The following is a 13487-nucleotide window of genomic DNA, read 5'->3' as shown; positions in this document are numbered from 1 at the left end:
AATGTGAATTGCTCATTACAATAGGCCATGCTCTTGGAACTGAAATAAGTCAAACCTGTTCAAATACACAAATTAGTGAACCTTTTTGAACAATTAGGAATTGTGTAACAATCATTTATACATTTTATTTATCTATTAGACATTTCATTTCATTTTGCCTGCTTGGCCGTTTTCTTTTTTAATTATATGATGTGATATGATGTTGCTATGTTGCTGTCTTGATGTCAGCCAATCGTTGCATTGCTGATCATGGTATAAACTTTAGAGTATTGATACATCAATACAAATGCACACAGAAGGGCACATGAGTTTTTGGGTGAGAGACTTACCCAGAGGTGGACAACCTCACTGTACGCACCAATGACACATTGTGCTGAAGTGACCAGACTTCAGGAGACTGAGGACATCCAAATGTCTCCCTTCTTGAGCCTCCCATTGGACATGGTAGAGCAGTTTCCAAACCAAGCATGCCTGTGTGTAATGAAAAACTCAATTTATCATGATATGCATTTTTCAGACCATTAATTAAAAATTGAACAATTCCTTCTTAAAATTAAACAGTATAGGGCCTTCAAAATGATGATACCAAAATAACATTTTGTTAAGAACCAGAATTTAAAAAGGATATTAAGATGTAATATTTTATATTTCTTGGAATACAATGCTACTAAAATTCCTAAAGTCAATTGATTTTACTAATAGATCTACAAATCTCTGTGTAAAAATAAAAAACACAGTGCTGCCATTTCTCTAAAGGCAGATGTGGCCTAATGGTTAGAGTCAGACTTGTAACTCAAAGGTCTCAATACGGACAGAAAACAACTGAGATGCCCTTGCTCTTCACCCCCGATCTCTCCCCTGGCGCTGCCCACTGTCCGAGGTTTGCTGTGCGTGTTCACTACTCCTAATGTGTAAACTAACTTATGGGTTAAGTGCAGAGGTCAAATTACTAGTACTTGGCCTTCACTTTCACTAAAGTCATTTTCACCCCTGTAATTTTGGCTTCAACTCAGATGAAAATAGTACAAGAAATTACTTGTCACAGACAAAGTTGATATTTTTATGGACGATCTTATAGTTGAACACCTCCAGAGGGACAACGCAAAAAGAGCCGCAATTCAGGTAAAGACTGTTTGTTATTTATGCCTTAGGAATTTTTTTTTCTTTGTATTATTCTAAATATTTTTAAGGAAACGAAATCATGCTAAAGACTAGGAGTAATTTTTTTTGAAAGTTTGGTCACCAGATAACGTGGCAGTTACGTAACAGTTACGTATTTGTGTTAGCTGGGTAGTATAATAAAACCATAATTATCTGTCTGGTTTCTACTTTTCACAACTTTCACCCAGGAGCAAAAACTCTGCCACTAAACTTCAAAGATATAAAGATTTGACATTTATCATGGCATTTATCAATATCGACTGATATGAAAATTCAATAATGTTTTTGGGGCTATATCACCCAGCCCTATTTCCAAGGTATAACACGTTTGAGATACTAACTCCCTGTAAGAACATCGGAGTGGTGTTAAATTTCCTGTTTTCCTCCGACAGCAGGACTAGGAGAAAGGCGGTCATCCTTAAGCAGGCGGGAAGAGAGACTCAATGAAGTATGCTTGTAGGTTAAAGGGATCCCGTTCTCATCAATCTGCGTATAAATAACACGGCTTTACGCTTTCTAGTTGCGTGTAATGCATACGCCAAATGCCAATTTTACGTGCATATGATACGCCAATCCTTCACATTAATTTCGGTGGGTGAGAGCAGATGCGTCCTAATAACACGGATCATCTTCAGCGGCAGTGACGTCACCAGCGAGGCTCGTCCAGTTCACCTGATGCGCGTACAACTTCAAACAGGTAAGCAAGGGTATCGATCTTTTTTTCCTCTTCTTTTTGTAATGATATCACGTGGTTAACCGTATTGTTTTAATTATTTCAGTTTTTCTGCATTACGTTAGATGGGATCGTGTGTTTAAAGGGCAGCGTATGCTCAAATTATGGGACAATGGGCTGCTCAGCTAACGTTAGCCTACCATTGTCATTAGCCTAAGCTAACCTCTACTGTATATTGACCTGTTGCAGTTTTAAATAAATAATGATGTGACATGGGTCTTCAGCTTTTAGACATGACTGATGCAAGCACAACAAATCAACCAACCCAATATCGCGTGATAATCGTGATCGTGTAAAAAGTCCACACATTTACCATATTTTTACAATAGTAACTGTTAGCCAAACTGTTGCTCGACCACGTCATGTGTAGCCAATACACAGTAACCACAACATATTTACCATGCTTCTCCTACTGTAACCGTAGTTTTTACTAACGTAATAGTTACTAACGCACAATAACCACAACATTTACTATGGATTTACCATAGTAACCGTAGTTTTACTCTGGTATTTGTAGTTACTAATGTCCAATAACCACAACATTTATTATGGGTTTACCATAGTAACCGTAGTTTTACTGTGGTATTTGTAGTGACTAACGCACAATAACCACAACATTTACTATGGGTTTACCATAGTAACCGTAGTTTTACTGTGGTATTTGTAGTTACTAACGCACAATAACCACAACATTTACTATGGGTTTACCACTTTAACCGTAGTCCTGAAACGATGCAGCTGACATTGTGACAAGGTGTACTCTCAATCTAAGGTGAAAGTGGTCTGTGCAGTCTATAACTTTTATTTTTATAGATTTTTGAATGTAGAGATGCAGCAGTTTATTTTTGAGATTTGGGAGGCTCTTATTTTGTAATTCCACATCAGACGGTCCTGAAACGATGCAGATGAGATTGTGGCAAGGTGTACAGTCAATTTGAGGTGGAAAAGTGGCCTGTGCAATCTATAACTTTTTTTAATATACATTTTTGAAAGTAGAGATGCAGAAGCTTATTTATGAGATGTGGGAGGCTCTTGTTTTGTAATTACTCATCAGACAGTCCTGAAACGATGCCGCTGACATTGTGGCAAGGATTACTCTCAATCTGAGGTGAAAGTGGTCTGTGCAATCTATAACTTTTATTTTTATAGATTTTTGAAAGTAGATTCAGCAGCATGCAGCTGACACTGTACTTTCTGTCTGAGGTGGAACCAGTCTGTGCAATCTAGAACTTTTTTTTATAGTTTTTCGAATCTAGAGATGCAGCAAGCATATATTATTGTTCTTATTTTGTAATATGAGTATTAGAGGGTTTTTATTTTGGTATTCAGCATTAGACAGTAACGGACTGTGTGTTGGGGGGGGGGGTTGGGTAGCGTTCACTGGAAGAGAACTGTGTTCAGATTAGGAATGGGCGATATGGCCTAAAATCCATATTGCGATATACATTGCAGCCTCTTGCGATAACGATATATATTGCGATATATAAATTATAATAGAACCATTTCAGAACAGGTTACATAGACTCTTAGGAAAGCCAAACTGCTAATTTTATTTTATTTTTTTTTAAGAAATAAAGAAACGTTGTATGTCGTTTTGAGAACATTTATTGTGCAAAAGCAAAACTGTAATTAAACACAATATTGCAGATAAATAAACTAAATGTAGTGCCTTTTAGAAAGAAAGACTTTTCTTTTAAGTCCTTGGTTCTTAAATGCCAAGTTGCAGAGAACAAAAAAACTGGTGTCTTACACTGTACTGAAAATACTTCCAGTATTAATTAGTCAAATAAAATTGTGTAATGCACAGATACTTTAAATAAAAACATATTTCAAACCTGCAGCCTAAGGTAACGCATTTGGTTTTAAACATTTTGTTCTCCTAATGAAATTAAAACTGGTGTCTTGTTAATAAAGGAACGGACACTGTGAATTAGGGATATACTTCCAGTATTAGGCATGGCTATTTTAAATAAAGAAAATTCTTCCAAGTGTAGTGCACAGATACTTCAAATGAAAACATTATAAAGTGCTAAATGAAAGCACAAAATAAATAAAATGCTTCCAGTATAAGGGACATATAGTTCAACTAAAGAAAAATTTTAAAGTATGAAAGTTTCTTTACAGTAGTGCCATGCCATACATACTGTAAAAAGTGCAAATGTAGTTTTACCTATTTTCTTAAAGGACACAAAATATGCAAAGAACAGAAAACCTGTCTGGTGTGTTCTCAGTTAAAAAGCAACACAACAACGAATCCTAAAATCAGGCACTCACTGAGATTTTGTTAATACACACCATTTGTCATTTGTTAGGCCCTAAAGATTATTAGCCAGGAACACAAGCTTGTCCACAGTCTCTGGCTTCAACAGAGACCTGTGGCATGTAACAATGTTGCCACCAAAGCTAAATGCCCTTTCCGAAGGAGCACTTGTGGCCGGGATACAGAGATATTTCTGGGCCAGTCTAGCCACCCTTGGAAAATTAGCTTGGTGCAGCCGCCACCAGTCCAGTGGGTCAGTCTCTCCATCAACCTGCATTGTCTGCAGGTAACTTTTTAGCTCCACTTCGATGGCCTCTCTGTCAGCGAGAGCAGCTGTGCCATCGGAGGCCTTTTTGAAAAAGCTTCCCAGGCTCCGTTTTACCTTCTTCGATTGCCTCTCAACAGCTGCTTCAGCACCATCAGCACCAACAGCTGCAGCTTGTGTGCTTGTGTGTGGCAGTGGCTCTCTGACCGTAGCAGCTTGCACCTCCAACAGTGACAGAATTTCTGCTACCGCTCTGGTCTTGATGAACTCCTGGTGGTCATCAGCTATATATGCATCTTTAAACCGTGGGTCGACCAAGGAGGCCATATCCAGCAGGTCAACCGTTTTTGGGTCTGAGTACTTCTCGTTTAAGTACTCTAGGATGACTCTTTTCATGTCCTTGGTCAGCTCTGTGTCATCATCAGCTGCAGCAAGAACAGTGTTGTTGAAAAGATGGAGAACGGGTTTGATGTATGACACACTGACATAATCTTCTCCAGACAGCGCGTCTGTGAATTCCAGCAGTGGGCCGAGGGTCCTGCTTATAGATTCCAAGACATCTGTATCTTGCCAAGTGGGTACCAGGTGTTTGGTTTTCCTGTCTGCTTTCAGTACCTGTGATAGGGCCTTCTCTTGTTCAAGCACCCTCTGGATCATCATCTGGCGTGACCCCCACCTTGTTGGCGTTTCTGTGATGAGCCGATGAAAGGGAAGATGGTGCTCTGCCTGGGCTTTCTTCAACTCCTTTCTTCTTTTCCAAGAGTATGAAAAGGCACTCACAATTTTCTTGCATACGCCAACAGCACGGTCAATTCGGGGGTCTTTAACACTTTTTTCTGTTGACAAATTTGTAAGATATTATTAGTTAATTCCATCTATAATCTCTCTCTCTCCCCACACACACTGAAAAACTATCATTACAACTACTGAAATGCTTGATTAAGATTGAATGAACATTACTTAACACAAATGCAACATTAAAATAGCATTGGGTACACAACTGATCAGAGGCAAATTCTACATCTCTAAACGCAAATGCAACATTACTGTGCAGTAATATAGGCAAATATTACAGTATAATGTTAAAATATTATAATTATGCACTATTATATGAATATTATATGAATTATTTTTGTTATATATATAACAAAAAATAATTCATATAATATTCATAATACCAAGTGGGTTTATATATATAGATATTTATTAAAATACTAATATTATGCATATGCACAAAATGTTTTAACCTACCGATGGCGAGGTGCAGCCTGTGTCCAAAACATTGCAGCCTGGTCCAATCATTCAGAGACGCTGCCTTGACCACGTTCGTTCCGTTATCAGTAGTAATGCAAACTTGGCGTTCTTCTTTTAAACCCCATGACTCGAGCGTTTCCTTGAGTGCTTGTGCGATCTCCTCGGCCGTATGTTCAGCGGGGAAGTACGACGTCTGCAAACACCGGCTGCCAAGATTCCAATCATCCGTTATATAGTGAATGGTCAGACTGAGGAAAGGCTCCATGGTACGGCTCGACCACAGGTCCGTTGTAGTAGCAAAGTATTTCAAGTCGCACAGCTCTTTTTCAACATTTTCGCGGACCTCGGCATACAATTTTGGCATCTCGGTTTCTGTGAAGTATTTGCGGCTTGGCACCTCATATCGTGGATCAATAGCTCTGATCATGGCTTTAAAGCCGCGTCTCTCTACCGTTTGAAAAGGGACCATGTCCTTACACAAGTAAACAGTTATGGCCCTAGTAATTTCAATCCATCGTGGGCTCTTCCTAATATAAGGAGTACCTTTTGAAAATGACTGTTGGATTGAGGTTTGGATCAGATCCTGTTTTTTCTGTCCTGCGTTCTTCGTACTGGATTTTGCGGTTGGCTGCATTGCCTGGCAATGCTGGTATTCGACGACATGTTTAGTTTTGAGGTGGTAGAACAGATTAGTCGTGTTACCTCTCTTAGCTGGAACTTTTGCCCCACACACTCTACAAGAGTATATTTTGCTGCTGCTCGTCGGACGGCTTAAAACCAAACCACGTCCAAATAATAGATGTTGCACCAGTCTTTTTCACAAGCTCCTCTGTTTCGCTGACGCTTTCAGCCATGTTTATTCAAGATGATGCGTTGCAGCCGGCTGCAGCTCGTTGCTCTAAATTTCGCGGGTAGATTGCGTCATCAAACATGCATTATCGCGATAGTGCAATAGAATTAGAATCTCTATCGTAGGCCAATTTTGTATCGTTTATATCGCATATCGTTTATATCGCCCATTACTAGTTCAGATCAGTTCTCTGATGGTATTACCGTAATACGCAGTTTATACGCGACCCTAGAAATAACGTGGCGGCTAGATTGACCGTGCTTTTCTACTTGGCGGCTGGCTTGACCGCAGTGCAACAAGACAGATTATAGTTTGTATGTGTGCGTTCATGACAAAGTAAGTTTGCCTCTAATATAAATTATTATGTGAATATATATATATATATATATATATATATATATATATATATATATATATTAGGGGTTTCATCAACTAGTCGACTGTCACAACCACTAGTCAGCGCTGTCGGCCCTAATCGACTAGTCGGAAACAAAATGGCGTCAGGTGTTGAGGTACGTCCAAAACGGTCAAGGTCATCCTATGTGTGGAAATACTTCACAGAAAATGTAGACACATCCACCGTTACCTGTAAGTTATGTAAAGCAGTGCTAAAATACAATAGCAATACGTCTGCAATGGATAATCATCTTAGGATGAAACACCCACTGCCAACAGCAACCGTTCGTGGCAATGCCACCAGCACCCCAAGCGAGAGAATTTTTTCCCTGGCGAGGAACACAGTCACCCGACAGAGGAGTAGCCTCCATCCCTCCCACGTCGATGCGCTGGTGTTTCTCAACGCTAACCGAAAAGGCAATGTGAATTTGATCCGGGAACAGGACATTGATTAGTAGGCTAATGGAATGGCACCGAAAAAAAGGCAGGGCTGTATGGATAATATTTTTCAATGTTTCACACTGTTTTAGTTGACACCGCTTTGGGGTAAGTGAAGTTCCATGTTAAGATTTAAGGCTCGACAAAAAAATATAGTGGTTCAACCTAGCCTACGTCAAACTTGTATTGGCCTATACTTGCTTAAATTATATTTGCTTAAAGATGCGATGGAAAATGCACAATTTTGTTTCCGACTAGTCGATTAGGGCCGACAGCGCTGACTAGTGGTTGTGACAGTCGACTAGTTATATATTTCACTTTTAGGTAGCAAAATATTTTTTTGTAATTCTGTCAATTACACTAAGGTTATTACATTGTCTGCTATATATTTGGTTCTTATTTATTGAATACGGGCAATTGATTGATAAAACTTTGTTGGAGTAAATCAATGCTTGAGAACAGAAGCGGTCTTGAACTTTTGCCTATAAACATTCTGATCGAGGTTGAAGATTAGACGTTGGCAAACCAGTGCATCCACGCACATATATATTTAACAAAGGACATGGGCGATGGTCAGTAGTCTGGACTGAAACTCAGAGAGTGTGATTGAATTTCACATTTTTGAATCCATTTCATTATTTTTGATACAAATGAATGATCTACCTCCTTGTGTGGATTCAGATATCTAGTTATTAGAGCCCAGAATTTTGTGATTGAATTGGACACAGTGGATTGTGGGAGCTGGACAATTCAGTGCTTTCTAAGTAATTGATACAATTTAAAAAATTGTTGACAGGCATCCAGTGTATTGACTATAAAATGGGACTGATGTGACCATATTTTTAGTTTCTAGTTAAGTACTAGAAAACACCTCTCTCATGTTCATTTGTCTATTCTATCTATATTAAAAAAAAAAGACCTTGTCTCTTTTAGACTTGCACTCTATTCATTTACTAACTGCTTGTTTTTCTAGCACTTGTATATCATTACTCTTTTGTTGATATTGATTGCCTCTATTGTCCTCATTTTGTAAGTCGCTTTGGATAAAAGCATCTGCTAAATGACTAAATGTAAATGTAATTTGTTTACATTTGTAAATGTATTTCTAGGCAACATATTGATCATTTCATAATATATCATTCTTTTTTTTTTTTAGCAAAATGGCAATGGATGAACTTGCATTTAGTGTTGGGAAATAATGATTCCTTCACGCTCGTCTATGTCTTTGTCTACTTATTCCATGTCTCTAAAAAGTTTTCAGTTGTTATACAGCATCATACACTAGGACACAGGCATGTGGCCACTGTTGTTTTATCTCAGTCTAGGGCTGAAGACCTAAATTCCATTTTCCCATGTGAATAATATTTTGTTTGATTATTATTATTGAAACTCATGATTATTTAGTCTTGTAGTTGGTTGAGGTGGAGGTCATTTTGAACTATTTTGTAGACAACTGTATCTAATGATTATTTTCAATATGAGTTAATGTGCTTATTATTTTCTCCATTACTCAACTAATTGTTTGGTTTGTAAGAATTATGAAAATATTGGGAAATTACACATTACCCAAAAAGATACTGTTACAAGTGCTGTGAACAGTTCAAACCCTCAAAATTATTTAAAATACATAGCAATTAAGCAAATAATAATAATAAAAAAAGCAAATCTTACAAATATACGGAAATTCTAAGCAGCCATGCATTATATTTTTTTTCCTTTTGGTTTTCTCGTTATCCCGACATAACGAAAGTCGTTTTCTCGTTATAACGACTTATTTTTCTCGTTATCTCGACATAACGAAAGTCGTTTTCTCGTTATAACAACGTGACAGTTTTTACTGTTACTATAGTAACGAACTCAACTTTGACAGGCATCTGATGGACAACCATGCAGGCGCTCTTACTGTAGCCTATATTTCAGCAAATTTTGCTTCGCCTAGGTAATAACGTCTACAATACTGTACACAGAGCTGGGTAGATTACTTAAAAAATTAAAATGCATGGCCGCTTAGGTGCAACTAAGATGCAACCATGAAATGTGTTTGCATTAAAATGATACGTAAAAAAAATGAAACTTTATCAACTTATAAACAAATTAGTAGGCAAATAATTTTTTTGCCAATTGACTAATTGTTTTCATTTTATTCATTCATTCCTTTTATTTATAAAGCAATTTACAACTGCACCTGCAAACCAAAGTGCTTTACAATCAATATACAGGTACTGTACATACAATGCATAAAACACGTACTAGCCCAACTCCTTGAAACCTAATGACAAGAAATTATTTTTAACCCCAGCATTAAAAACATTTATGGATGTATATTCTCTCTAATCTCAGATGGTAGGCTATTCTAAAGCCTTGGGCCTGCAACAGCAAAGGCCTGATCCCCTTTCAGCTTTAAATGAGTTTGTGGGACAGTAAGAAACATCTTATTTGTTAATCTTAAAGACCTAGATGACTGTCAGAAACTAATCCGCTCAGACACATAAGCAGGAGACATTCCACACTGCCTTGAACACACAACAGAACCTAGTTTAATTTAACCAAATTGTGAGCCATCCAGCTCTTTACCTCTTCCAGACATGCCAAAAATCCTTTTTGGCTGTGCTTATACTCTAGGTATAAACTACTGAGTAGTATTTCTCTACAACTGATGACAGGACCCCCTTCTCCCTGATCTTGCGGCGGATCCTGGCATGACCATCTGTATCATTATAGAGATGCTGGGAACGTCTCTTGATACTCGATAATTCTGCTGGCCAAGGCAACATGATTTGTGGTGGTTGTTGTTGCTGAGAAGTAGGTGGGATAAAATGACAATAACATTAACAATTATTGATGACTAAATGTCTAACTAATTTGCAGATGTTCAGTTTTGATAATCACATAACAACGTTCACCTACCTTGCATTTAAAATCATGTGCTTTGGCATGGATTACCAAAAGCAAGGGCTTAATGTTAAGAAGGTGCTGGAGCTCTGGGCATCTTTTTGCAACTCTTTGGAGGTAGGGCCGATATTTCCAGGTCACATCCATACAAAAAAAGTGATTTGCCTACTGGCCAACTTTTCTTGCAGGTACAGAGGATAGGCAAAAATCCCCCCCCCCCCCCCCGTACATATTTAAAGCAGAGTGCAACACTCCGTGTCGACACAATCCGACACAGAGCTCCAATCCCTCCTCGTCTACCTTGCTGGCAGATCTTTGGGAGGTCTCCCTGGCTGCTGACCACTCCTCTCCACACACACCTCTTCCACTGACCTACAATATGGAAAATGGTTTATGAAAATAAGACTCTCCTAAACAAATTCTTCATTAGGAGGTAATTGTAGTCCTATATATTGTCTAATCATCTGCAATTGTACATGCTTGGATGTCTTGTGATGTAGTCCACAAATCTCACATCTTCATCCTTAGCTATAATGATGTCTTCAAAGATGGCCTGACCCTCAGATCCAAAAAAAAAAACTTGTACACAACAGGTACACAAACGTTTATGATACCTTGTAATCTAATTTTACTTGGTGGACATTAAAGAGTTTTTTTCTTATTAATATTGTTTCAACAGTGTGACATTATACACAGTTTTGAATACCTAGCTGCATTCTTGAAACGGTAATGCTTGCGGTTTCCATCTACTGAAACTGCCAGCATAACTGGGGTGCACGCAGATGAAGGGCTCTTCCTTGCAGCCTCCCACTCAACTGTCTGTGGAGATCTTGCCAGTCTATTAAAATTAAGGAAACCAACAGCTAATAACATACAACAAATAAATTAGCATCAAAAACGTCTCTAGGTTACGTATGTAACCCTAGTTGCTCGAGGGAACGAGACGCTGCGTCGAAAGCGCTTTGGGGAACGAGTCCAGCGTGCGCGACTCCGAATATCGTGTGTAATCAGTCCAATGGAAGAGCGTGACGTCACCGACGGGGTGACGTAAGCGACCAGGAAGCTATAAAAGCACGTGCCACGCAGCTGGCGTCAGCTTCGAGTACCAGCAAGCGCCGGCAGGGGTGCCGGGGGTATGGCTCCGAGACGCAGCGTCTCGTTCCCTCGAGGAACTAGGGTTACATACGTAACCTAGAGACGTTCCTCTTCAGGAACTCGAGCTGCGTCGAAAGCGCTTTGGGGAATGAGTACCAACGCCGCCAGACTACCAAACCCCTGCCTAGTGTGTATCCGAAGAGCACAGCTCAGGACAGGAGAACAGAAGCGCCTGGAGTGACTGGCATATCTAGGCCATAGAACTTAACGAATGTAGAGGGCGTGGACCACCCCGCAGCATTGCAGATGTCCAGCATGGATACACCTGCTAGGAAGGCCTTGGAGGCCGCCATACCCCGAGTAGAGTGAGCCTTGGCTCCCGACAGCGGGGGATGACCAGAGGACTCATAGGTGACGTTGATAACCTCGACTATCCAACGACTAATAGTCTGCTTAGAAGCAGGAGAACCCCTCTTGGGGGTACCGTAGCACACAAGCAATTGGTCAGTTTTTCTCCACAGGGCAGCTCTGTGGATGTATGTGTCCAGCGCTCGAACTGGACACATACAATTTAGCTTCGCCTGGTCAGGCTCCCAAAAGGGAGGAGGACAGAAGGCCTGCAGCACTACAGGTCGTGGTGTAACAGAGGGAACCTTAGGAACATATCCCGCTCGAGGGTATATGAACGCTTTGGTCATGCCCGGTGCAAACTCAAGATAAGTAGGGGCCACAGAGAGGGCCTGAAGATCTCCCACTCTCCGCAGAGAGGTAATAGCCAACAGAAAGGAGGTTTTAAGTGTGAGATGTCTGTCTGAGATATCTTGGATAGGTTCAAACGGGGGTTTGCACATTGCCTCTAGCACCACAACCAGGTCCCAAGGGGGAATACGGGACCGTACTGGAGGTCTCAGCCTCAGTGCACCGCGGAGGAAACGTGTAACTAGGGGGTGTCTTCCCAGAGACTGGCCGTCGAGAAGGGCGTGGTAGGCCGCAATAGCCACCACGTAGACCTTCAGCGAGTACGTAGGCGTACTCTCACCAGAACTCCTGGGAGCAGAGCAATAGGGGGAAAAGCGTACAGACAAAACCTCGGCCAGGTCTGTACCATAGCGTCCAGTCCCAGGGGAGCTGGATGAACTAGAGAGAACCAAAACCAAAGGGGACATTGTGAGGTCTCTTGAGTCGCAAAAAGGTCTACTTGAGCCCTGCCAAATACTCTATAAATACTCCATATCTGCTCCACCACCTGTGGGTGAAGTCTCCATTCCCCGGGCCTCTACGGCTGGGGCATCTCCTTCCCAGATGCCCAGAGGGAGCGACGAGGGAGGAACTTATGGAACGCCGCCGCTTGTTTGCGGGCCTCCTGGAACCTGTCGACGACAGAACTGACTGCGTCGCCAAACAGGCCAGTCGGCTGAATCGGGCGTCCATGAGGCAGACCCTGTCCCGCTCTTTCATATCAGACAGGGTCAACCATAAGTGCCTCTCCGCGGCCACCATAGCTGCCATGGACCGCCCAATCGCTCGGGCGGTCTCCTTGGTGGCGCGGAGGGAGATATCAGCGGTCCTTCTTAGCTCTGAAATATCGTGGGACTTGATCTCCTCTCCCTCATCTAGCTCCTTAAGCAGGTCGGCTTGGTATGCCTGTAACACCGCCATGGTGTGCAGACACGCACCAGCCTGACCTGCAGCCACATACCCTTTGCCCACCAAAGCCGATGTTGTTCTTAGGGGCTTTGAGGGCAATGCCAGGGTCTTAAGAGACGATGCCGCGCCAGGGGACAGATAGCTCGCGAGCGTCTGTTCCACCCGGGGCATCGCTCTATAACCGTGCTCTCCCATCCCCACAACATTTCCATAATAATCAGACGAGGGGATGTAGAGGCGGGCCGAGAATGGACATTTCCACGACCTGGCGATCTCTTCATGCAGGTCGGGAAAGAATGGAAGGCCCCGGCTGGGAGGTGGCTGACTCGCGCGCAGGAAGCGTTCGTCGAGCTTGCTTCTCTGCGGCTCAGTTGGCTTGTCGGCGGGCCAATTGATGCTTAATTTGGCCACCGCGCGAGTAACCACCTCCAAGAGCTCCTCATATTGCAGCGAGTGGGGTGGCGAATCCCTATCGACCGACTCCACATCGACCTCC

The 13487-nt window shown here is 41.4% G+C and overlaps 1 protein-coding gene across 1 annotated transcript in view; it reads right to left on the bottom strand.

Annotated features, from left to right (window-relative positions):
• Positions 1 to 6142, bottom strand: part of LOC132114861 (transmembrane protein 132D-like) — a 61710-nt gene extending 55568 nt beyond the window's left edge. Inside the window, exons 1-2 of the mRNA XM_059523224.1 lie at positions 5671 to 6142; positions 4323 to 5255 (exon numbers count right to left, since the gene is read on the bottom strand). Coding sequence (XP_059379207.1) covers positions 4323 to 5255; positions 5671 to 6142 — 1405 coding nt within the window. The remainder of the gene's footprint in view (positions 1 to 4322; positions 5256 to 5670) is intronic.
• Positions 6143 to 13487: the final 7345 nt, after the last annotated feature.

The sequence above is a fragment of the Carassius carassius genome, chromosome 34, assembly GCF_963082965.1.
Source record: "Carassius carassius chromosome 34, fCarCar2.1, whole genome shotgun sequence".
Taxonomy (NCBI): Eukaryota; Metazoa; Chordata; class Actinopteri; order Cypriniformes; family Cyprinidae; genus Carassius; species Carassius carassius.
Note: the sequence above shows the minus strand (reverse complement) of the source record. Positions and strands in the feature narration are given on the sequence as shown.